Source organism: Pristiophorus japonicus, chromosome 4 (assembly GCF_044704955.1).
Source record: "Pristiophorus japonicus isolate sPriJap1 chromosome 4, sPriJap1.hap1, whole genome shotgun sequence".
NCBI classification, from domain to species: Eukaryota; Metazoa; Chordata; class Chondrichthyes; family Pristiophoridae; genus Pristiophorus; species Pristiophorus japonicus.
The window spans coordinates 297670804-297698200 of NC_091980.1; the positions used below are offsets into that span (position 1 = coordinate 297670804).

At 42.8% G+C, this 27397-nt stretch overlaps 1 protein-coding gene across 2 annotated transcripts in view; it reads right to left on the reverse strand.

The window, feature by feature from the left end:
• LOC139263476 (serine palmitoyltransferase 2-like) overlaps window positions 1-27397 on the reverse strand; it is a 206951-nt gene that overhangs the window by 108482 nt on the left and 71072 nt on the right. For both annotated transcript variants that reach the window (XM_070879615.1, XM_070879616.1), the window contains exons 2-3: window positions 16690-16884; window positions 5804-5958 (exon numbers count right to left, since the gene is read on the reverse strand). In XM_070879615.1, coding sequence (XP_070735716.1) covers window positions 5804-5958; window positions 16690-16884 — 350 coding nt within the window. The remainder of the gene's footprint in view (window positions 1-5803; window positions 5959-16689; window positions 16885-27397) is intronic.

Consider the following 27397-nt stretch of genomic DNA (forward strand, 5'->3'; position numbering starts at 1 on the left):
AGTGTAAATGCTCACACTTTTTGTATCTTATTTAATTTTGCACCTAAAAAGTGATTCTGAAGCTTAAGTGTTCAGAGTGTAAGATTTTTCACAATGAAACAGTTTTGTAACTTAAGTGATCTCAGGGTTTTCAAGTGATTAGTGTAAATGCTCACATTCTGTAAATTATTTAATTTTGCATCTAAAAAGTGATCTTGAAGTGTAAGTGATCTTAGAGTGTAAAATTTTTCACAAAGTGTTTTGTAACTTTACAAGTTTATAAGTGATCTTAAAGTTTGTGATCTTCAAAAGTCATATTAAAAAGTATAGTTTGATACAACAAATATTTTATTAGAGTGATGGTAACTTTTCAATAAAATATTTTTTCATTAAAACTGTTTCATGTTCCATTAACACAACGTAGGAACAACTGCAAAGAATAAACATGTCCATGTGCAAAAGTGGTTGCAGAGCCCTCAGGCATCAGTAGTTGAAGCGTTCACGGATGAGCTGCTGGCGCAAGTCTCGAGCAATCGTTAAAGGGGCACGATGGACGGCCCTCCTCTGACCTCGTGCTTCGGCATCAGGCACTTGCATGCTTTCCTGATTATCGTTATTATCCACATCCTGATCTTCCGTAATACTATCATGCAATGGACCCTCACGTTGGTCTTCGGGTTCCACTACCAGCTCCTGCTGCCTCATGATGGCTAAGTTATGAAGCATGCAGCACACAACAGGGAAGTGACCGATAATCTGAGGAGAGTATAGCAACTGTCCTCCGGAATGGTCCAGGCATCGGAATCGCTGTTTCAATATGCCAATGGTCCTCTCAATGATGCTGCGCGTCGCAATGTGCGCCATGTTGTATTGACGGTCAGCTTCTGTCCGTGTCACGCGTATGGGTGTCATGAGCCAGGTGGTCAGGCCGTACCCTTTGTCTCCCAGTAGCCAGCTCTGCCCTTCTGGCTGCTACTCAAACATGTCAGATAGAACACTGTCGCGTAGGATGAACGCATCGTAGGTGCTGCCAGGGTATCTCGCATCGACTGACATGATGCGCTGCTTGTTGTCACACACGAGCTGCACATTAAGTGGAAACTTTTCCTATTTCGGTACTGCTCAGATTCCTCCACAGGTGCTCACAAGGCTATGTGGGTACAATCAATGCAGCCCTGTATCTTTGGGAAGCTGGCAATCCGGAAGAAGCCCACAGCCCTCTCATGGATCGTTTGTGCGGTCATTGGGAAATTGATGAAGTCATTCCTTCGCGCATAAAGTGCAGCCGTGACCAGGTAAACGCAGGCATGTATTGCACGTTGAGATGGCGCACACATCTCCAGTTGTAGCCTGAAACGATCCCGAGGCATAGAAAGAAAGCGCAGCTGTTACCTTCACTTCAACAGACAAGGCAGTTGTCCTTCTGCTTCTGGGCTGCAAATCTGCTCACCATATCACAGATCTCAGTGACAACTTCTCTGCGAAAACGCAGCCTTTTCACACAATCAGCCTCGCTCATGTCCAGGTACGAGCACCTGGTTCGATATTATCGACGTGGATAAGGTCTCCTGCCCATCAACGTTCCTGGTGCGGTGAGCTCTAATCAATTCTCTCCTATGCAGTGAATTGATGGCAAACCATTGCATAATACGTGGTGTCGACAATCAGCACCCATTCTGCAAATTTAAATATAAAACTGTCGATGTGGCTGCCTCTCCCTGTCCAAATGGCCTCAGTCCCCCTCACAGCTCGAAGGCTGCTGCTGTAGCTTCGGCTGCCGTCGAGCCACTGACACCGCCCCTAAAGTGTGGGCCGAATGGCCTCAAGCACCATAAAGAGCTGCGTGTGTCAGATGTTGATTCTTCGGCTGCCGGCCAGCCACTGACATCCTATGGCCGAATGGCCTCACGTCAGTCCGCTACTGATTCTTCAGCTGCCGGTCAGCCGCTGATATCTCATGGCCGAATGGCCTCGGGTCCGTCCGGTGTTGCTTCTTCACGGCCAACCACGAAGAGAATGAAGGCCTGCCTCAAGCACCGCAGCTCGAAGCTTGCTGCTGCTGTCGAGACACTGATGCCACACCCCTGCCTGTCTCCAACATGAAAGGCCTGCCTGAAGCACAGCAGCTTGAAGGCTGATGCTATTTCACATAGGTAGGAACATGGTTTATTTAATCTTTTCTTATAAATTTTTATTCAGGTTGGATTTATTTGTATAAGTATAACTAAGGATTGATTGTAGAATTTAATGACTTCCCTTCCCCCCCCCCCCCCCACCTCGTTCCCTACGCCTGATTTTCTAAAGTGTAGACAAGGTTTTTTCGAACGTACAAAAATCTTCACTTAATCCATTCTAAGTTAGTTTGGAGTAAGTGTTCACTCACGAAACTTTGAAAACAGGCATAAGTGGCCGGACACGCCCCCTTTTGAAAAAAATTCTGTTCCAAAGTGAAACTGTTCTAACTGACTAGAACTGGAGCAAACTAAATGTCGAGAATTCCGATTTCTAAGATACTCCGTTCTAAACCAGTTGCTCCTAAAAATTCGGAGCAAATCATGTGGAAACTTGGGGCCCATATTCCCATGTTTTCCCTGTACAACCTTGATGGCTTTTTTTTCTAGAAATCGATCTCCCTCTTAAATATATTCAGTGACTTGGCCTCCAGAGCCTTCTGTGGTAGAGAAGTCCACCACCCTCAGTGAAAAACACTCATCTCGGTCCTAAATTTCCTATCCCATATCCCAAGACTATGACCTTGTTCCAGACTTCCCAGCCAGGGGTAACATCCTCCCCGCATCCAGTCTATCCAACCCAGTCAGAATTTTATTCGTTTCAATGAGATCCCCTCATTCTTCTAAACTCTAGTGAATACAGGCCTGGGCGACCCAATCTCTCCTCATAAGACAGTCTTGCCATCCCAGGAATCAGTCTGGTGAACCTTCGCTGCACTTCTGCAATGGCAAGTATATCCTTTCTTTTGGCAAGGAGACCAAAACTGCACACAAAACTCCAGGTGCGGTCTCACCAAAGCCCTGTATAACTGTAGTAAGACATCCTTGCTCCTGTACTCAAATCCTCTTGCAATGAAGGCTAACATACCATTTGCCTTTCTAACTGCATGCTGCACCTGCATGTTTGCTTTCAATGACTGGTCTACAAGGACACCCAGGTCCCTCTGTATATTGACACTTCAAGCCATCACCATTAAATACTTTAGTTTTTTATGTTTATCCTACCAAAGTGGACAACTTCATTTATCCACATTATACTGCATCTGCCATGTGTTTGCCCACTCACAACCTATCTAAAATCGCCTTGCAGCATCTTTGCATCCTACTCAACTCTCAATCCCACCTAATTTTGTGACATCAGCAAACTTGGAATTACAACATTTGGTTCCCTCAGCCAAATCATATATAGTGAATAGCTGAGGCCCAAGCACTGATCCCTGTGGTACCCCACTAGTCACTGCCCACCACCCCGAAAAAGACCCATTTATTCCTACTCAGTTTCCTGTCAGTCAACCAATTTTCAATCCAAATTACCCCCAATCTTGTGCTTTAATTTTGCACACTAACCTCTAGTGAAACTTTTATCAAAGGCCTTCTGAAAATCCAAATACACTACATCCACTGGCTCTTCCTTATCTATTCTATCAGTTACATCCTCAAAACTCCAGTAGGTTTGTCAAACATGATTTTCCTTTCATAAATCCACATTGACTTTGTTTAATCCCGTTGATATTATCCAAGTGTGCCATTATCACATCCTTTATAATAGACTCCAGCATTTTTCCTATTACTGATGTCAGACTAACTGGTCTGTAGTTCCCCGTTTTTTCACTTTTAAAAAAAAAATAGTGAGGTTACATTTGCCACCTTCCAATCTGCAGGAACTGCTCCATAATCTATAGAATTTGGGAAGATTACAACCAATGCATCCACTATTTCCACAGCTAACTCTTAGTACTCTGGGATGCAGCTCATCAGGCTTTGGGGATTTATCTGCCTTCAGTCCCATTAGTTTCTCCAGCACTATTTTCTTAATAATCACTTCCTTTAATTCCTCTTGCTCACTAGACCCTTTGTTCCCTAGCATTTCTGGGATATTATTTATGTCCTCTTACATGAAGACAGAACCAAAGTATTTATTTAATTGTTCTGCCATTTCCTTGTTCCCATTACAAATTCGCCCATTTGTCTGTAAAGTACCTACATTTGTCTTCGCTAATCTTTTCCTTTTTACGTACTTGTAGAAACTTTTGCAGTCAGTTTTTATGCTCCTTGCAAGTTTATTCTTGTACTCTATTTTTCCCCTCAAATCAATCTATTGGTCCTTTTTTGCTTAATTCTAAACTGCTCCCAATTCTCAGCCTTGGATCAGTTAGAAAGTTATGGGTTCAAGCCAGAACTTCAACATAATCAAGGCTGATACTTCAGAGCAGTACTGAGGGAGCGCTGTACTGCAGGAGGGGCTGTCTTTTGTATTGGACATTAAACTGAGGCCCTGTTTGCTCACTCAGGTGGATGGAAAACATGCTGTAGCACTATTGGAAGAGGAGAGAGTTCTCCTGGTATCCTGGGCAATATTTATCCCTCAACCAGAACCCAAAGCAGATTAACTGGTCATTCATCCCATTGCTGTTTCTGGTACCATGTATGCAAATTGTCTGCCTAACAGCAGTGACTACACTTCCAAAATAATTAATTGTCTGTAAAATGCTTGGGAATATCGGAGGGTGTGAAATGTACTTTATAAATGCCAGTTATTTCTGACTTCTTTATTCCAATGCCTCCCATCCACCAGTCTATGTAAACTTCAATCCCATCTGCTGCCTGTACCCTTCCACACCAAAACCAGCTCACCCATTAGCCCGACATTGCTGGTTCCTGGTGGTGCAACACTTCAAATTTGAATTTATCATCCACGTGCATAAATCCCTGCATCGTCTCCCATCTCCATCACCTCTTGAACCTCATCCAGAGCTACAAATTGCCCAATAACCAGTTTCTGATTCTGGCCCCTTGTGCAACCCCTGACTTTTCCCCCACCACTGGCAGCCATGTCTTTAGCTGTTGGAGGCCTCAAGCTCTAGATTTCCCTCCCTAAACGTCAATCCTCCTTTAAGACCTTCCTTAAAACCCACTTCTGACCAAGCTTTGGTCTGCCCTCCCAATCTTTGGCTCAGTGCCCCATTTATTCTCCCTTGTGCCTTTGTGAAACAACTTTGGATATTATTTATATGTTAAATGCAGTATATAAAAAAAGTGTTGTTCAATCTCCCTGAATGAATTTTCTGTAGTTTTCTCAAATGCAAGAACCCGATTTATTCTCTTCTCACCCACCCCACGAATTTGTTGTTTTTGCTAAAGCAGTCATTAGTTTATCAACATCCAGCCCCTGAACAGGAGGTCAATCGTCATAATCTGATCCTGGATGGCGGACCGCAACACCAAAGCAAGCATCAGGACCGCACCCACCTTCCCTCCCCTCCTGTAACCCAGAGAGATCAGTCTCTTGGGAGCAACACAAAAATCCAGCCCCCCCCCGCATGCATTTAACAACTTTTATTTAAATGGCTTAAAGGGCATAAAAAGCTGTAGGAAAAATTCCCAATCTTACTTTTAATGTTTTTGTTTGAACCTCAGTTTGAGTTTAACATTCAGGCATAATCGCACTTCTCAAACACACACACACACCTGCTTCACAATGAAAATTAAAACACTCGAGTCCAACACCACAGCCTTCAGTTAACAAATAGCTGAGTCAGCTCATTAACCCTGAACAAAATGTGAGTACATTATGTGGGGGTAGGGAAACTCACTTGAATGTCCAGTTGTAGTCATAGGAGACCCTCTCCATTACATCAAACGTTGCCCCAGGAACACTGCAGATTGGCCGGTTCCAGCTGTCACGAATTCTCATGTACAGGTTTCTGGTGTAGAAATTTTCAAAGTCTTGATACAATGGCACAAAGTCCTAGAGGAAGAAATTCAAATTATTTCAAGGCCATCCATTTCACTGTTTTATTGCACACAGGAAGGTCTAGAATTAAAGCAATTCTAATGTTGCCAAAATTCATTACCTTCTCCCAATGTAAAATACTTTCCATAAACAGTGCTTTCTGTATTTATATGGTTAAACTAAGCAAATCTAACTCCAGTTTGGGTAAAAGTGATTTAGAATCTGTGACTGTTGTAGAACAAATACATGCAAGTCTGGGCAACATTTGCAAGTTTGTGAACTTAGCAAACAAAGTTAACAACTTGACCTGCAAATTGAAGTCACCACTTTACAAGATTCAATAAAACACAACACCTTCATTCCTTTCAAAGAAACACTGAAGCTTACAATATTCTAGCGTTCAATAACGAGCAGCAATGCTGCCTATGGCCCTCAGCAAATCAGTAAGGAATCTGGAAATGTTATGACTTAAAAAATTAGAAGACAAATCATAAAGATCCAATTCCATACACAATATAGTATTTACCTATAAAATAATTCCCATTTAAAAATGCAGAATTTAGTTAGAAATTCTTGCACCATTATAGTTTGGAGCGTTATATGATCACAATTGTTCCAACAGATTTCAACCTTGTGGGAACCTTTCATTGATTTTCTTTCCCAAGGAGCCTTCCATCATGTCTACATCAAACGATGTAGAATTTGGGGAGGTAAGGGAGCAAGTCCATAAGAAACTCAGAAACCAGCATCAAGGACTTGCACGGATGCCAAAACATACACATCCCACAAACTCTGCTTGCTCTTATTGAGAATAGGTCAGGGCAGATTCAAAGTCACTGAAAATGTTTCAAACACTCTCTCCCCAGCAAAAATAGGTATTCCCAGAGAAATCTTTCCCCACTTTAAAAAAAAAAGGTCCATGTATACTGACTTCTGGAGAAGCAAAGTGGTAACCACCAGCACCTGTGCTTTAACTGTGTTCTGCTGATCTACACTAAATAGTTAACAGCACAATATCCTGAGGAACAGACAAGGTACGGGCCGTCCCATACTGCAATGTGTGCGCACTAGGTCCATGCAGCAGAGCAGGTCTCCAGTCGTCCTGGTTAACCCTTGCCACTGGATAAAGGCCTAGCTCCGTCAAGCCCGTGTGGTGGCTGATGTGCAACGGTCACCACACGTTAAAAAAATCCACACACAGGCATCTTCCACCCCCTCAATTGGAGTTCAGGACTGGAACATTAGGCCCTTCATTGAAACATGTGAACCCATGTGGAAGCAAGTCATCCTCGTTCGAGGGGCCACCTATGATGAGTATGTGTGGTCCAAATATTGCTATGCATTCAGAGATTGTGTGTGACTCAAGGACTAATACCACACCCAAGTTGCTTTCATTGCAAAGTATATGAAACAAATAATCAACTCCCTTATTTCTCCATGTGTATTGCCAAAACACTATGCAGTGATGTAGAAATAGTGAAACTTTTATTCTCCATGTTCCCAAGTAACTTCAATAAAGTATCGAAGGAAATCAATTACGCTTAGTGCGGATTTTACCGTTAAGAGTTTAACAAAAGGGAATGGTATACATCTCCCACCATTTACTGAGTTATAAAAGGACTTGATTTTTGTTACTCCAGCAGCAGATGCCTTTCTTCACAAGTTTGCTGAACTGCCACTAGATAAACCAGTTTGGCTTCTGGCCTACTGAATAGACGGTGCCAGCTATTGACATGGAATAGCATTAAAGGTGCCCAATTATACACTGAGTCAGAGACTGATGTCATTACTCTACATGCATGTGGAAAAAAAAAAACAGGTCTTCCCAATTCCAAATGGTGTCTTACGAATGTGGAATCAGGCAAGATAAATGGGGGAACAGTAGTGCCAGGTAAACAGAACTCCTACACAAGTGAGCCCCAGGTGGGCAGAGGAAATATTTCAAGGACACCCTCAAAGCCCCCTTGATCAAGTGCAACATCCCCACGGCACCTGGAAATTCCTGGCCCAAGACCGGCCTAAGTGGAGAAAGAGCATCCGGGAGGGCGTTGAGCATCTCCGTCTCATCGTCGAGAGCATGCAGAAAGCAAGCACAGACAGCGAAAGGAGCGTGCGGCTAACCAGACTCCCCACCCACCTCTTCAACCACTGTCTGTCCCACCTGTGACAGAGACTAATTCCCGTATTGGACTGTAGAGTCACCAGAGAACTCAGAGTGGAAGCAAGTCTTCCTCAATTTCGAGGGACTATGATAAATTGTTTCCTGAAACTAGCAAAGTAATAGCACATTAAATCAAATAGTTTGTGTTTTACATTAGTGTAAACCACTTAAAAGAAGCTATGTTTGTTGACAAGTACCACCACTGATTGTGATCAGTCATTTGCTCCTCTTAAGACTTGGATTTATATAGCAACTTTCACAACCACCAGACATCTCAAAGCACTTTACAGCCAATTAAGTACTTTTGGAGTGTAGTCACTGTTATAATGTAGGAAATGTGACAGCCGATTTATACACAAGCAAACTCCCACAAACAATGTGATAAATCAGATAATCTGTTTTTATGCTGACTGAGGGACAAATATTGGCCAGGGCACCAGGACTAGCTCCCCTGCTCGTCTTCGAAATAGTGCCATGGGATCTTTTACGTCCATTTAAGAGCAGAAAGGGCCTTGGTTTAACATCTCATCCGAAAGACGGCACCTCCAACAATGCAGCCCTCAGCACTGCACTGGAGTGTCAGCCTAGATTGAGCTCAAGTTCCTGGAGTGGGACTTGAACGCACAACCTTCAGACTTGGAGGTGAGGGTGCTACCAACTGAGCCACATGAGTCTTATAAGTGAAGACTTTCAGTCGAGCTCTATCAGCATCTGTTACGAGAGCCTGCATGCATGACAGGATGAAGTGACACCAATTTATTTTTTGGTTTTGGGGGGGGGGGGGGGGGGGCAGGGCAGGGAAGAGACGGAAAGAGAGGATACAATCTTTCAGCATGTTAGTTCACAGGGTAGGAATTGAAGAGAAACGATTAAGACCAACAAGGCAATTGCTCCTTCTTAGGATGATCCTCCCAGGTGTAGATATTAAATAACTGGGACCATCATACCTTGGAGTAAGGCTTTGTCAGACCAATACTGGGCATGGTATTGCAACCAACCGCCCCACCCAGATTCCTGATTCATTAATCTAGCCTACAATATAAAAGGAGCAAGCATCATGAACATTGTATACAATTATGGTCACAGGCACGAGGGATTCATTCAGGCCTTGAAGGCAGTATAAAGAACCACGAGATGGATTCTCAGCATCAGATGATTGCATTATAACCAAAGACTAGAAAAATAAGACTAGTGTAGAAGAAATTAGACGGAAGATAAATCTGGAAGTCTACTTGAAGTTATTGGTTGCCACATTTCATGCAACACTGCACCAAAAAAGTAGTCTGTCATTGTTAGAATGTAGAATTTGTTACTGCCAGGAATAGTTGAGGCGACTAGCATAGATGCATTTAAAGGGAAGCTAGATAAGGACGAGGGAGAAAGGAATAGAAGGATATGATGGGGTTACACAAAGGAGGATGGGAGGAGGCATGACTGGAGCATAAACACCGGCACAGAGCAGTTGGGCCGAATGGCCTGTTTCTGTGCTATAAATACTATATACTATGCAAGACTATGTAAACAGAGTTGGGCTTAAACTGGTGAAAGGCAAATTTAGAATAGATATGATAGTCAACAGGTGGGATGGCCTCACCATTGTTGGGGGTCAAAATTCTTGCAATAACTCAAGCAGTTAGAAGCTTAGATTTTTTGGGGGGTAGGGAAATGAGATGGGGAAAGAGATCTGTAGGAAATGTTACTAACTGGATGAGCTAAATGTCTGTTCTCATTCATACCTATTTAATGAATGTTCCAGCCTGGATAAAGTATTAGAGTTTTAAAAGGTACCCAAGATCTTTATATGAATTAAGAAAGTGACCAAAATCATAAAAGGCAGATTCAGAGTCAGTTACTTTTTGCTATCAAACACTAATAAAAATAGATGATGGCAAGGGGTCAACAGAGCTCAAGTCAACAGTGTGCTGTCCTTTCCACAGGGAAACTTTACAACAATGTATTTCTGGACCTTTTATTCCTGGAACATTGGATCTTCCACACTGCCAAAATATCAGCAATGATAAATTACAGCACATCGTACAGTCGGAAACCCAAAAGGAAATTGTATTTCATGGCTCAATCCAAATATCTCAAACTGAATTACAAAATAGAAGTGAATAGCAACAGAAATTTCTCAAGCTATGCAATCTGAAAGAAGGGTGGTTTCTTCAGGGCTACTAATCCAATCACCTCAATCCTGCAATGCAAGAAAAAACATTTTCTAGTCTTATCTTTTTCAGCATTAGAATTATTTCAAAATGGTTTAGTTTGCGCTTTTATTCAGATCTGCATTTGTTAATCTTGGATACAAATGGTAGAGGAAGGGGATAGTCTATCCTTTCTCCCCTCCCACTCCAAAACCAGCATCAGAATTCACATGAGGGTATTTTCATTTGCTAATGCAGCCTAAAAGTAGGTACTCATGGGGCCTGTCAGCAGAGTCCAGAACACCAACATTTGGAAATATGACATTTGCAGATTACCTACAGTAACCTTAGGTCTGAGAAATGTGTGCGTGTATAAAGGAAGAGTCATCACCCAGTTTCATACTGCTGGTGTGCCAACAGTAGTAGGAGCACAGTGCATAGAAAACGGCACACCAAAATCTCTGGCAGTAGGTCTCGAGGGTCAGATATGTAAAACAAAAGCCTCTTTCTGTTGATGATTCAATGGACACTCAGATTGTCTGCAGCCGAGTGTCATGATCCAGGAGCCAGACCACTGACGTAAGAGGCTTACAATCACTCCCAATGAAAAGGAGCTTGAATTTGGTCCTCACTCAGTTGACCATAATTCCAAAGATGGATCTATTCTTCCAGCAAACAACTCTTCCATCAACACCCACCCCCTTCAGTCTCAACTCAAATAGATGCAAGAAGCTCCAGACCATCAATGAAAAGTCCAACAGCGAAGGATTGAACAGATTTGCCGTAACTTTCAAAAGGTTAATGTGTTTTTCCCCACTTCCTCCATTTAAAAGTATACAAGTAATTCAGCAAAGTGACATTTGCTTGTCATTAGCAAATTCAACTTGCTTTTAAAAATGGCACAACCAAGTACTGCTCGACACCAAGGAATGTCTGCAATGCAGCAGATGGCATCACTGCAATTACTCCCGCAATATGATTGAGTTTAAAGTTACAAGCTGGTAATGATGGAACTGGCAACATATCGGTGTTTGACACCACAGATTATGCTAATTTCCATATTTTAATGTGATAAAACGCTGTACCAAACAGTTCAGATACTAATGACCCAGTCGGCAACTATGGCTGCAGCCTGGTGCTCATGAAACCAGTTCCCAATGTGTGAACTCCAAGCAGACAGCTTTTATTTTGGGTTTGTGCAGCTAGCTTTTAAATTGTCAGCCATTACTTATTGTAGAAGCGAAAATCTTTCTGACTTGAGAAAGACTCAACATAATCCGGTCACGAAGAGTACAATTAAAAAGAATGAATGCGTTGGAGAGACAGAGAGAGAGAGACACAGCGGAAACTTGCATTTATATAGCTTCTTTTACAATCATGATGTACTTTTGAAGTATAGTGAAACAGCAGTGAAGTGAAACAGCAGTGTGATAATGACTCAATAAACTGTGTTTGTTATGTTGATTAAGGGATAAATATTGCCCAGGACACCAGCGATAACTTCCCTGCTGCTCTTTTAAAATAACGCCATGGGAATCTTTCACATCAACCAGAGGGCAGACGGAGCCTCGGTTTAACATCTCATCCAAAAGACGGCACCTCCGATAGCAATGTTCTCTAAGCTGTGTGGCCATGCAGCGTTCTGGACCTCCCACGGGAATTTCAATGAGAAAAACACACTTGCAGCATTTTGAGCAGGCACTCAAAAAGAATTAGAGGGAACATTGTCCAACAGTGCAGTGCTCCCTCAGTACTACACTGGAGCATCAGATGACTTTTTAATCATGCCTCTGGAGTGAAAAGTGAACCCACAACTTTGACTCAGGCGAGGGTGCTACCAACTGACAGCCAACAGTCAGATAGGAAAACCAAATAGTTTCAATATTAAAAGTAGAGAACTTGACTGATCATTGAAGATTAGTCACTTCAACTCTAGAAAGGTACAATTACTATAAATGACAAAATGGAAGCAAACTCTAGGCTTTGGGTTACTAGTGCATTATAACAGATGTCTGGCTGCTTAACCAATACAAGGGGAAAAACAGAATGCCAAGATTTTGGGGAAATGTGTTTGTACAAAGATTTGCCAGGGACTGCTCGGAAGCACATATCCTGCAATTAGCACACGATGCAACTTGAGGAAATCCTTTCAAATGACTCAGAAGTCTAACAAATTGTAAACATTTTGTTTGGATCTAATCCAAAAGTGTTTTGATTTTAAAACTGATTTAAAAATTCAACCCACCATGGCTTATTTAAGAAGTTACACTGCAAAAGCTTTTGAATCAGCTTGTGACATATAGAAAGCCAAAATGTGTTTATGTCTCTCTGCAATGAGCTCAATAGGTGCTTTCTGGATCTGCTGAAATGTATTTTTCTTCAGAATATTTATAGCAGTGTCCCTTAAATAGATAATTCCTCCATTCACAGCATTCTTCAAGGACAGCGCAGCACATCACATCCACTCGAACACTACATCAGAAGTGGAGAAGTGGTGGTAAACAGGAACACCCAGACATGGCTGGAAACACACAGCAGGTTAACCAGCATCGCAATATGAAAGATAGGTGAAGGTTTCAGGCATGACCCATCAATTCTGATGGATTGCACCTTAAACTTCAACATCTTTCAGATTGTACCTTTAGTAGTTGGGTGTATTCCAATATAAGGCCATTTTAGATTGGACTCGAGTCATTCTTTTGCAAGTTTGTTAAGATCAAGACCATTCCTCACCTCAGGACAATGAGAATTATCCTACACATCAGCGGTCAACATAACAAGATTTGTTCCCCACTGCACTAACACCAAACATGCAATATAATGCTGCTGGCTTGGCAGCAACAAGACCACTGTGCTGGACAGCTGATTTGTAAAGTGTGTGTTTAGGCAGTTTTAGATTGGCATTCATTTAGATCAGATTGTGGGAGTTCACACTGCTGACACTGGCTCTCTGATTCTGGATAACGATCCCTTTTATGTGCTGGCACTTCACTGCCTCCGCATTGTCAGACTGCTTGTCTGACATCTAGCCTTGAACAAGCCACAATACCCTTCAGTTAAAAACATGGGGAAACTGAAGTCATCGTCTTCGGCTCCTGCCATCAATTCCATTCTCCTTAGCTAGGTCGCGGGCTGAACCAGACTGTTGGCAAACACTTGTCCTATTCAATCTGCAGTACAGTTACCAATCCCAAATCCTCTGTCGCAAAGACTGCCCATTTCCACTTCCTTAGCCATTTGCCTGCCTCTGCCACTACCTTAGATCATCTGCTGCTGAATCTGTGCCTTTGTCAACTTGAGTCGACTATTCCAATGCTCTCCTGGCTGGCCTCCGATGCTTCACCCACTAAACTTCAGCTCTAAAACTCTGGCACCAAGTCACACTCATCACCTCATCCTCGTTGACCTACATTGGCCCCTGGACCTTCAATACCACAAATTTAAAACAGATTCCTGCCATAACTGCATTCTGCACTTAACCAGGTCCCAAATTTTAAAAACATTCAACAGATGGAAGAGCTGAGAAGTGCTAAAGCACATCAAAGTTTCATTAATGTTACTAGGTTGGGTTAATGTTGCTGGTGATTTTTCTAGTTTAAAGAACCGCTGACTCGAAGGGCAAACAACTTTTAAAAATAAACAATTCGAATTTTATTAAAAATTAACAGTTCCATCAGAATTATCTAAATCTGCTTATTTATTCCTCATTTTGGGAAGTCTGGTGACAACGAACACTGGAACTGCAGCTACTTGCAGTTCATTGGCAGCAGTCACATCCAATTTAAAATTCTCCTGGTGCTTAATTTCTTGCCTTGCAACCTCTTCCAACACTACAACCATCACACCACCCCCCCCCCCCCCCACCCCAACTCCCCAATACAATGCTCCATTCCTGACTTTAGCCTCCTACGCATCACTCCCCATCCCTCCCTTCGCCCCACCACTGGCAGCCATGCCCCCCTCATACCCAGGAGAGCCACAGGATAGCTAGATAAGTACTATTAATGGAAAGAATTCACTTCTGGGAAAACCCACTGGTAGAAACAGCAGATCTACCAATTTGGAAGCAGTGTTACCAGCCCTCAGCGTGTGACTGAAGTGACTGACAGGCATGTCCCACTTTCAGACCTACTCCTTCCCATTGGGATCCACCTAAGGAAACCACATTTGTGGCAATTCACCATATTAGCCAAACAAATCTTGTGGTTTCCACAGGCTGCTGAACTGGAGCATGACCACACCCTGTTCTTCTATAGTATGCATGTGTGCTCTCTTTTGCCCCCTGGAAGGCTACCAACTGGGAGATTATCAGAGCCTCCTCCCACCTCTGCTCCAAACATGCAGCTGTGTCATCAGGATCCCTTCCCACCAAGCTTTGGATACCAGGAGCACCAAACAATGCAACACAAAACCCATAAGGTTTGCAAGTCACAGACAAACAGCAATGAAGTCCAGGAACCAGACAGACCAGCTTGGGAACCAAGGGACTCCATTATCACCCAAATATCCTTGCTTGCATTGGTACAGTAAAGGTGCTATACAAATGTAAGCTGCATAAAATATAGCAGCTTGGTTACCCAAAGATATTTCCATGGTTTAATTTTTTTAGTATGACAAAACTTAAGGATGCACCTGATACTGCACTATTTGAAGTATAAGTGGGGCTATTGATCATGGGTTTTCAAACTGGGTTCCAAGTGAACAAATGAAGCTGTGATAGCTGAGTGTGTGATTGGGACATTGTGATGGCTAGAGTTTTCTGGCTAAATAGATGAGGAAAGCTCATCAAATACAGGGGGTTATGGCAGCTGTGGCTCAGTTGGCAATACCCTCGCCTCAAAGCTGTGGAATCAAATCCCACTCCAGAGAAAAATCTGCAAAAATCTCAGTCTGTAAAAAGACACCATAATGCTGGAGGAAGAGCCTGCTGTGCGTTGTGTCTCTAAGGTGCCTCAAACTGTTCTATCCTTTTAGCCCCATCAACGAAACCAGTTAGCAAAAACATCGACATGTTTGGCTGAATCTGCCAGGAGAGCTGATTAAATTCGCATTTAGAAAAGTGTTAGGAATAGGTAGGGTTGGCAGAATCTTGTAAGCAGCAATAGGCTAAACCGATTACCCCCTCCAATGCTTCTAGTCTGTAGAGCCAGTTTATAATTAGCATTTGCTAGATTTATGTTAATTACACTGAATGAAGCAGCCTTAAAACCTGATTAGTTTTAAGCCATTACACATATGTTGGTTGTAGGAAAGACATCAAAATGATGTCTGTGCAGCATTACACAGAATGTACAGGACAAAAACAGGTCACTCAGTCTAACTGGTCTATGCCAGTGTTTACGGCACATGAACCTCCTCCCACCCAACCCCATCAGCAAATCCTTCTATTCCTTTCTCCCTCATGTACTTATCTAGCTTCTCCTTAAAGTCTTCAGCTATTCGTCTCAACTACTCCCTGTGGTAGCAAGTTCCACATTGCTGACATTCATAGTCAAAGCTCAAAGAATGACTATCTGGATACGCTAACAAGACTGCCAAGGAGCCATTCCTTAGCAAGGAGTCAACACATTGAAAGGAAGGGAGGAGAAAAAAAGCACAATGTCTCTTTTACCTGCTGACTGAGTGCAGTTTAGTTGATTCGAAACTCAACCGAGTCAGAAGATTATGGATGCTGCATTGCCAGAGATGCTGCTTTTCAGATGAGGTGCTAAGGCATGGCTCCGTTTGCCTGTTCATATGGATGTAAAATCAGTTACAACTATCTAACTGGTGACCAAATTAGAGTGGAAGCAAGTCTTCCTCGATTCCAAGGGACTGCCTATGATGAGGGATGACGACTTTTGCAAATCAGTGCACAGCCAGATCCTTCATCACTAAAGCCACAAGCCAAGAGTGTTTTGATGAACCATTGGGTCAAAAACCCAGGGACTGGACATTTTCTAAGGATTATAGCATGCCAAGACACCTCAAAGGAGAAGAGTTGGCCTCGTTCATGTGTTATTTTATTCATGTTGGTAGTCAGTCATATTTGTGAGCTAGTAATAGAAATAGTGAAATGCATCAGCAATTGTATGGGTCTGCTGAGAACCAACGACCGGGGCCATTATTGCTTTCACGAATACTGTAGAAATATGCTCTACAAGCTGAATTTAAATCATGTAGCTATCATAAACCATTGGCCCTGATCATATGGTATAGCAGTCCATTTGTAGATTATGGGCAAAGTCACTGGTTTTCCATTTTTCATGGGAAAATTGACAAATTCCAGAACCTCTCGCCAAAAAAAATGAAGCCCAGTTTAGTCATTGTAAATCAGTGACCCGACCAGGAGCAAGCAATTCTGCAACATGAGGCGAGGCATTTTTTAATAAAACTGATCACCCACCATCACTTGAAAATTACAATAAAACTAAGCAAAACTTTTGGAAGTCATGTGCTTACCTTTTGCTCTTCACGTTCAGTAGCATGATGACACTTTTCAATCTTCCACTCCCGAAGAAAATCCCTGAGGTAGCCAAACAGCGTAAGAATTCCATAACCCATGTAGGTCAACACAGCGACGAGCATGGGAGTTTCCTCAAAGGATTGATTAAATTGCTTTTTGTATAGTCCTCCATTCTGTGCAATGTGATGAATCTGAAACAGAAAAGCCATACACATACACATGAATATATTGCAACTTGGCAGCACTCTAAATGGCACTGGAACTGTTGCTCCTCAGTAGGAAGTCTGGCTGCAATCAGCACTTGCACAGGTTATTACAGCTGAACTATGCTGCTTGCAATTTTCTGTTAAGAGTACAAAGTGACCTGGATATTGACCAGAACAGTGGTACCTCTACGTTCAGTTAATAGTGGATGCATTACAAATCCTCCCTGATAAAGTGCAACATCCCCATTGACACCTGGGAGTCCCTGGCCAAAGACCGCCCCAAGTGGAGGAAGTGCATTTGGGAGGGCGCTGAGCTCGAGTCTCGTCGCCGAGAGAATGTAGAAATCAAGCGCAGGCAGCGGAAGGACCGCGCGGCAAACCAGACTCCCCACCCACCCTTTCCTTCAACCACTGTCTGTCCCACCTGTGACAGAGACTGTGGTTCTCGTATTGGACTGTACAGCCACCTAAGAACTCATGCTAAGAGGAATTGCCTATGATGATGAAAATCACTTCAACAGAGGATTTAAAGAGGGAAGTAGCCAGTGCAGACCTTATGGGTAGAATTAAGAAAAAGGAAAGGATTCAAGACTGTAGTGCGCAGCAAACCAGCCCCACCGACCCCTTCCCTGAACGAATGTCTGTCCCATCTGTAACAGGGTCTGTGGCTCTTTTATCAGACTGTTCAGCCATCAAAGAACACACTTTGGGAGTGGAAGCAAGTCCTCCTCGATTCCGAGGGACTGCCTATGATGGAAGTTGTGTAGAAGCCCGTCCTCCTCGATTCCGAGGGACTGCCTATGATGGAAGTTGTGTAGAAGCCCCTTGGTAGCAGTTCTGAAGTTCTAGATTGTATAAATGCAGAGATTAGACAAGTGTGTAACAAAGGCAGAGTGGTTTTAATGGGCAATTTTAACTTTGAGATTGGGAAAAGCAGACTAGCACCAGTCAGAAAAGTAGTGCATTTCATGTGTCCGGGGTAGTTTTCTACAACAATTCCTAGAGGCAACAAGAGGACAAACCATATTAGATTTAGTTAACAGCTTAACTGTGCATTAACATTTATCCAACAGCGATCATAACATGAGTTCAACGTAGCATTTGATAGTAGCTGTTGAGTTTCTCCCCAAGACTCTAGACTTGGGTAAGGCCAACTTCAACAGGATGAGGCAGAGACTGCCCACAGTAAACTGGACAAATCTGTTAATGGGTAAAATGACAATCAGTGGGAGATGTTTAAAAAGGAATATGCGATGGCCCTCTGGTATAAACTGGCTCCAAGAGCTCTACTTGCCAAAAAAACTGCCATGAACAACTAAAGAGGCAAAGGACAGCATTAAACTAAAGGAAATGGCATACAAAAATGCAAAAAAAAAGCACAGATCTTGGTGAATGGGAAAGATACAAAGAACAGCAAAGGGTCACAAAACAGATAGTAAGAGCTGTAAAAAAAAAAAAGAAAATTGCAAGGATATCAATACAGAGAATTTTTAGTTACATTAGAAAAAAAAAGGTGGCGGCCAAGAGCAGTGTTGTCCCCTTAAAAACTGAAAGTGGTGATACAATGGGAAAAGGGCAGACATGTTGAATATGCAACACCAAGTTCAAAATTCTCATCCTGGTTTACAAATCCCACCATGGCTTTGCTCCTCCTCATTTCTATTCTCCTTCAGCCTCACAACCGCCAACCACCAAGATATCTGCGCTCCTCAAATTCTGCCTTCTTGAGCATCCCCGATTATAAATCACTCAACCATCGATGGCTTTGCCTTCAGCTACCTAGGCCCTAAGCTCTGGAACTCCCTCCTTAAACCTCTCCGTGTCTGTACATCTCTCCTTCTTTAAGACGCTCCTTAAAACCTACCTCTGACCAGATTTTTGGTCATCTGCTGTAATTTCATCTTGTGGCTCGGTGTCAACCGTGTCTTTATAACACTCCTGTGAAGTGCCTTGGGATGTTTTATTACATTAAAGTAGTCATTGTTACTTTGCATCAGTATTTACAGTAGAAGTGACCATTTCTAGAAGGGCAACTGGACTGACGTCACGAGTCCAGGCAGCCCATTAGGGCGGCACTTGAGCCAGCAAGAGGTGGAGATCGACCCCAGCGATGGGCGGTGCAGTATTTAACATCGGGGCCCAGGAGTGTCGCAGCATATAACAGAGGGGTCGTGGCCCAGCATTCAACAGCAGTGGGGTCAGGGCCCAGGGGAGGTGCAACAGATCTTGGTCTCCAGTCTTCTTAGTCAATCCTCACCACTGGACCAAGACCTAGCTCGGTCAAGCCTGTGTGGTGGCTGGTGTGCAACAGTCACCAAGTTAAAAAAAATCCACGCACAGGATCCTTCCACCCTTTAAGATGTAACTCATTGTAACACCTGTGAGCCCATCTTCTTTTGGTGTGAAGAGCATCATCCTAGTCACGAGGGACTGTGTAGTAGTAGTAAGTAGTTAGTAGTAGTAGTAGTAGTAGGCCAGAAATCTCAAAGAAAATATTGAATTGGGGACAGGGACTCAAAATTAACAAGTAAAATAACAGAAGAAAATAATGGCACTAGAGTGACAAATCCCCAGGCCCAGATGGCTTCCATCCCAGGGTCTTCAAGTAGGTGAGCACATTACAAATGCCCCAACTATAATCTTCCAACATTCTCTCAATTTAGTTTGGAAAATTGCATATGTCACTCCACTTTTTAAGAATGGCAAGGGGGGAAAACCAGGGAATTGTTGACCAGTTAGCCTAATATCTGTTGTCGGGAAATTTCTAGAGTCAATAATTAAGGATGGGGTGATTGAACACCTCAAAAATTCTCAGTTGATCAGAGATCCAGCATGGATTTGAGAAAGGTAGGCAATGCCTGCCAAAATTGATTGAATTTTTTTGAGGAGGTGACTAAAGTAGTGAACAGGGGGATGTCTCTGGTTATTTATATGGACTTCCAGCAGGCATCTGATAAAGTCCCACATAAGAGACCGTTATAAAAGGTAGAAGCCCATGGAAGAGGACAAATTATTGACCTGGTTAGGAAATTGTCACCTGCTGCTCAGCCAGAGAGTAGGGATAATGGGTAGATACTCAAATTGGCAGGATGTGACTAGGTGTCCCACAGGGATCTGTGTTGGGGCCACAACTATTCTTAGATGATGGCATAGAAAGTCATATCCAAATTTGCAGATGACAAAAGATCAGTGCCATTGTAGATGAAAGCATAAAATTACAAAGTGAATGGGCAAAACTGTGGCAAATGGATTTCAATGTAAGCAAGTGTGAGATCACTCACTTTGGACCTAAAATGGATAGAACAGGGTACTTTCTAAATGGTGAAAAGCTAAAAACAATGCAGGTTCAAAGAGACTTGGGGGTTCAGGTACACGATTAGAATGTCATGAATAGGTACAGAAAATAATCAAAAAGGCTAATGGAATGCTGGCCTTTATATCTAGAGGACTAGAATACAACAGGGTAGAAGTTATGCTGCAGCTGTACAAAGCCCTGGTAGACCACACCTGGAATACTGTGAGCAGTTCTGCATGCTACACCTTAGGAAGGATATATTGGCTTTAAGAAGGGAGTGCAACGAGGAGAGATTATACAAATTAGTGTTGTATTCTTTAGAATTTAGACGGCTAAGGGATGATCTGATGAAAGTTTTCAAGAGATTAAGGGGAACAGATAGGGTTATTAGAGAAACTATTTCCACAGGTTGGGCATTCTAGGGCTAGGTGGGCATAGTCTAAAAATTAGAGCCAGACCTTTGAGTGAAATTAGGACACACACAGGGTGGTAAAAGTTTGCAACTCTTCTGCAAAAGGGTAATTGATGTGAGATCAATTGCTAATTTTAAATCAGAGATTGGTAGCTTGTTAACCAACAGTATTATGGGATACAGTAGCATAGTGGTTGTGTTACTGGACTAGTAATCTAGGGGCCTGGGCTAATTATCCGGAGACACGAGTTCAAATCCCACCACAGCAGCTGGGAGATTTAAATTCAGTTAACTAACTCTTAACTTCCCTCTGAAATGGCCTAGCAAGCCTCAGTTGTACCAAACCGCTATTGATAGTCAGAATTGTGGGAGTACCTTCACCACATGGACTGCAGCAGTTCAAGGCGGCAGCTCACCTTCTCAAGGGCAATTAGGGATGGGTAATAAACGCCGGCCTTGCCAGCAACATCCCGAATAATTTTTTTTTTTTTTTTTTTAAATGGACCAAAGGTGGGTATATGGAGTGAGATCACAGATCAGCCATGAACTCCTTGAGTAGTGGAACATAGTCTGAATGGCCTCGGTTCCTATCCGAGAAACCTCAAAAAAGCTTAGCTATACTTGAAGCCGTCAGCCAGCATGTTTAGGCTCTACAAAACCTACAGCCACCCAGCAATGGAATTTCAGGCATTGATATTGACTAAGTTTCCACAGGCATTTTGGCATGTTTCAGAAAAAAAAATCTAGTCTTTATTTCTGAAGCTTTGCACTTGTGAATTTGGGGAAGTTTGCTACCCTCTCCAATACCACAACATTGCCTGTGTTTAAATCTGACTGCTACATTTGAAGCAAGAAATACAAGAGCTGTACAATATTCTGGATTAGAAAGAAAAAGCAGTTCCCATAATATTAACAGCAAAATGCCACTACCCAATTCACTCCATGGAAACTCTTAGTCAATGTCACTGCCTGGAATTCAATCTCATATGCAAAGCATTAAACACAAGACTATCATTTACTGGAGCATATGGGTAAAGTGATACTCAGTAAAACCACAGTCAATCTCATGATATATTGTTCCTCGTTAGTCATCTCAGGCGATGACATGTGATGCCACTAGTTAGAGAAAATATAAACATGGGTTACAGCATGAAGGATTTAGATAGAGTAAATAGAGAAACTGTTCCCAGTGGCTGACAGGTCAATAACCAGAGGGCACAGGTTTAAAGGTGATAGCAAGAGAACAGGAGGGAAATTTTTAACGTAACCAACAATTAGGATATGGAAGCCACTGCCTAATGGGGTGGTGGATACAGATTAAATAGTAGCCTTCAAAAAGGGAATTGGATAAATACTTGGGAGGGAAAAAAAAAAGGGAGATATATGGGGAAAAAGCAGGGGAATGGGACTAACTGGATCGCTCTTCAAAAGAGCCGGCGTAAACTCGATGGGCCGAATGGCCTCCTCCTGTGCTGTATGATAGCAGTAGGAAGAATTAGGCTGGAAGTTTTGCCCTTGGTACAACTATGCTTTATATCAGCCAGCAATGAGCAGCATTACCCAGCTCAAAGTTACACCAAGCCACACAATCATAACTTGAGGAATAGGAAAGAGTAGGTTTAAAATAAATTCTCAATTGCCAATATTTGTCAGCACAATTGCAGGTCATCAGATGTTTCAAGAAAAATTAATTTCTCACATCAAACTTTGAAGTATTCTGCAAGTATAGCTGGGTGACTGGTGTTCAATTAACTAGCTTTCTCATGTAATACAATGAAAGTATGGAATGCATTATTTTGATACCACCCAGATGCTTCCATGATTATTGACCAGGTATTGCTGCATACTCGGTTTCGATTGCCTGAGGGAGTCGGAGAGAAATTTTCTACAGTATTATTTTTCTCATTGGCCCTGGGTTTTTGTTTTCTGTTCTTTTGCCTCTTAGGAAATTACATGGCTGCGGAGTTGGGGTGGGGAACAGGGGGTAAAGAGGTGTCTAGTCATGATGCTCCAGCCATCATGGTGTGGGACGGGCTATATTGATTGTGTATGTTCATAGACAGAGCTTTCCAGGGCTGAATTCTCCACACCCACCCCTCGGGCCGGTATAAAGTGATAGCCTCCACTGATGGAGCTGCTGCAGAGCACTGGTGTCGAAAAGCAAGATGCAAAATAGCAGGTCTCACCCCATCAGGGAATTAATTTGACGGCATTTCAAAACAAGTATCTCACAACAACATTGGAGGTATAGAAGTAGTCCTCTAGACTCTCCTCCCTCAATCTTTAGCAATATTGTTGAACGTAATCTCAAAACATACAAAGAACCCGATAAAATACTTCCTCTGAACAGAACATCCACTTTAAAAAGGAATGCTATATAGATCTACTTGTGTAATGTATGACTACCATACCAGAAACTATTTATAACACTTGCTGAGTGGAATCTTTTCCAGGCAAGAGTGCTGCGGTTTTTGAAAATGTTAGAAACACACTGGTAGGTTAGCAGTGCTATAGGGATTATATATTGCAGTAAACACATTGGCCCCAAGTTTCCACACGCGGCAAAACAGGCCCCCCTCCGAGCTGGGCGCCCGTTTTTCACGCCGAAAACGGCGCCTGAAAAAAAACGCGCTATTATCGAGCGCTTTGCAGCTCGATGTCAGCTTGGCGCGGCGCCCAGGGGGCGGAGCCTACCACGCGCGCCGATTTTGTAAGTAGGAGGGGGCGGGTACCATTTAAATTCGTTTTTTCGTGCCGGCAACCCTGCACGTGCGCGTTGGAGCGTTCGCGCAGTGTGAAGGAAACATTGGCACTCGCCCATTTTTGTAGTTCTTTGTAGCTGTTAATTTTTTATAATTTTTTAATAAAAGCACATTGCCCTTCCATGATCAGCACTGAGGCTTCTTGCAGCAGTGAGAAGGCTGCAGGAAGCCTCAGAAGTTGAGGCAGCCGTTTCCCGACGGGCCCGACCGACGGCAGAGGGAATGGCTGCCTCAACTTGAGGCTTTCTGCACAGCCTCCCCCGCCACCTCCCACGGTCGGGCCCTCACTGCGTTTCTCTCCTCTCTTCCCCTTCCCCCTCCCCCCCCCGGAACGGCTGCTGCCGTCGGTCGGTCGCTCACTGTCTTTCCCCCCCCCCCCTCCCCACCCCGTCGGGAACAGCTGCCTCAACTTGAGGCTTCCTGCAGCATTCTCCCTGCCTGAAGCACTTTCACACAGGTAGGAACATGGTTTATTTAACCTTTTCTTTGTTTATAAATTTTTATTCAGGTTGGAATTATTTGTATAATATTTGTATAATTATAACTAAGGATTTATTGTAGAATTTAATGACTTCCCTCTCTTCCCCCCCCCCCCCCCACCCCCACCTCCCCACCTCGTTCCAGACACCTAATTTGTAACCTGCGCCTGATTTTTTAATGTGTAGACAAGGTTTTTTCAGGCCTACAAAAATCTTCACTTGCTCCATTCTAAGTTAGTTTGGAGTACATTTTCACTGTGTAAACTTTAAAATCAGGCGTCAGAGGCCAGACACGCCCCCTTTTGAAAAAGAAATTCTGTTCAAAAGTGAAACTGTTCTAAATGACTAGAACTGCAGAAAACTTAAATGTGGAGAATTGCGATTTCTAAGATACTCCATTCTCCACCAGTTGCTCCTAAAAATCAGGAGCAAATCAGGTGGAAACTTGGGCCCATTGTCCCTATCCACTGGTGATATTCAGGTCAGTTAACTGACTATTCTTAAATCATCCAAGACTTGTACAGTATTAACTCTACGATGAATGCTTGCAACAGGCAGGAACAAAAACAAGCTCATTGCACAGGGATACATTTATTTTGTTTAACTAGGTTGACGATTTGAACTACTCCCCAAACTTTTGCTTAGCACATAAATTACTTTCAATCCAGAGTTAATATCGACCTGCCCCCTAAAAAAATCTCCCTTCCTCTTCTGTAGCTGTTGAGTGCTCGCTGAGCTTACGCAAGCACCAGTCACCTTCCGACAGCTTGCTGAGAGTGGGATTGTCATCAAGCAGATTAGCTAGAGGTATTCACAGCTGACTCCGTGTCCTCACCAGGTGGCCGTGTTTGTGGTTTCCCGCATCGCTACAAGAAACAGGAACCGTGGCTAATTTTAACTTCAAACCTGTGGATGCTGAATCCTTTTTACAGACCTCAGCCATAATTAGTGAAATCCCCATAGACGGAGGACTAAAGCTGGAATCTTCCTAATCTATGACCAATCTTCCCGTTAAACTGCGCAGCGATCTGGAGGTTTCATGCAAGTCGATCACTGACTTTTAAATGGAAAAACTGCACGTGTGACAATATGAATGTGCTGTACATCCTGTTAAAGGGGCAATGCACCCAAAAAAGAGGGAACATAGGTTATGAGTCACTGGAAAATCGTGTCGAGCCATTGGGGGACCGGACACGGGTTTCAAGAGCACGGGTGCAAGGGAGGGATTGTGGGTTTTTTTTTTTGGGGGGGGGGGGGCGGGGCAGGGCAAACGTAACTTATTCAGACTTAAAAATAAAGCATACAGCAGTTTTTCTTATATACGTCCATTGCCCCTATGATGCTGACTACTTCTGGCTTTACCCATCCCAACCTAGGAGTTTAAAGCAGTTAACCTAACCTGGCATTGACAGGAAAATCCTCATTGTAATTCTATTAATCACAAAGCAAACAATATGATGGCCTCTTAATGGGGCATGACTGTGTCAAGCACCTGGCAGAGGAATGTCCCAGTCCCAGAACCAATTACAGATCAGGATTCTTTGCAAGAGCACCTGGAAATCTCAAAACCAGTATTGTACTCCTATCAAGCCTCTCGCTGTGCTAACACAAACTTATTTCCTTAACTCAGTACATTAGAGATCCGGTCATGATATATTCTATTGTGGTATCAAGTATTACAGCATTAAAGATTACAGTTTATGACATTTCAATACAGTATAGAATCATAGAATGACAGCACAGAAGGTTTTTCACCCATCATGCCTGTGCCAGTAGTATGACAAAACCGAGAGGTGCACTGACCAAGGCTCCAAGAAAATCAGTCTTTACAAACTGAAATTCCACATGAAATGGATTCTGATGCTCTCCTTTAAAATATAACGTTTAAGGTACTACCCGTCTCATTACCGGTGCGCTATTAAACTACATGTAACTATCGGATTGTTGTAAAAACCCATCTGGTTCAGGAATGGCTTTTTAGGAAAGGAAATCTGCCGTCCTTACCTGGTCTGACCTACGTGACTCCAGACCCACAGCAATGGGGTTGACTCTTAACTGCCCTCTGAAATGGCCCAGCGAGCCACTCGGTTGTAACAAACCACTATGACAAGTCACTGAGTACAGTCACCACATGAACTGCAGCAGTTCAACAAGGCATGTCACCACCACCTTAAGTGAAATATCAGATGGGCAATAAATGCTGGCCATATCAGCGACGCCAACATCCCATGAACGATATATATATATATATATATATTTTTTTTTTTAAATATAGTTTGGAAGGGGCCTGGTTGTTAATGAATTAAAACTTCCCCTTCAGTGTCTGGCAATTGAATTATATAAATATATTTAACAGTAGAGATTCACATGGATGTTGCTGTATACTTAGGTGCAGGAAATGGAAGTACTGAACTGTTAACATGTCACAAGATACAGAAGCTGCATAGCCAAGTTGCACATGATTAGGTTAGTTTTTCCTTAATTGCAAGAAGGTCTGGCAAATTGATGACTATTTATAAACTGCAAGAAAATCTTTTATTTCACCCCTCCGCCCCCACCCCAAACAAAACAGATGGACGTTTTGCTCTAGTTAAATTAAACAGTCAGGCATTTGTAATTACTCTCATTCCCCCTTCTATTTCAGCTAGTTTTACCAGATCTCTGCTTCAGCACAAGAAAGAATGCAATGGGTGGGTCCAGAATGCTAACAATTCTGAGGACATTCCGGCAACAAAGCAAATACGGAATGCATGGCGCACAGCCATTACAACTAGTATAAGTGCACAGCTACAGATCAGTGCAGAATCAACATCGAGAAGCCAGAGCTGTAAAACACTGACTTTTGAATTCCTATTGACAGTGAGATTGTCAGTGTAAACGAGAAGGTTTCTGCACTGAGATTGTGTTTTTCTCCTTTTCCTTCCTTCCCCCCCCCATGTCCTCTGCCAATGCCAATTGGCCAGTTGGATATGTGCAAAGAGTGGCTGAATGGGAGACTCTTCCATCAAAGTCTCCTTTATGCAGAAAAGCACTTGACATTTGATTCGAGGCACAGCTGGGAGGTTACTAACTCAATGCACAGGAAATTTAACAACCCCGCACCCAGCCTCTCCATGTTGCATTTTTAAAAAGGCAGTAATTCGAAGAAATCAATTGATTTCTACTTTGATCAAACAATACAGAATTGAATGGCCATCAAACAGAACAAGATGGTGCACCATTACAAAAACTGAATAAATCAGAGCCAAATAAGCAGACACCTTTGCATTCATTGTTGCTTGAACGCCAGATCTATTTGCCTTGGTTTTTAAAAAAAAAACATAGAAGTACTAGACATATACTTACCGTAAGAATCTCTACTATTCATTACAACAGACAATTAAGCTCCAAAATGTACCTCAAATCACAGCACCAATCTAAGTGCAGAGCAACAGATGGTTCAAAGATACATTGGAAATGGCAACTATTTTAACCAGTCAGCCTTCTACTTACAGAAACCAGTGTGGATCTCTTCTCCTGTGGCAATTCCAACCAACTTGTTTATATTTCA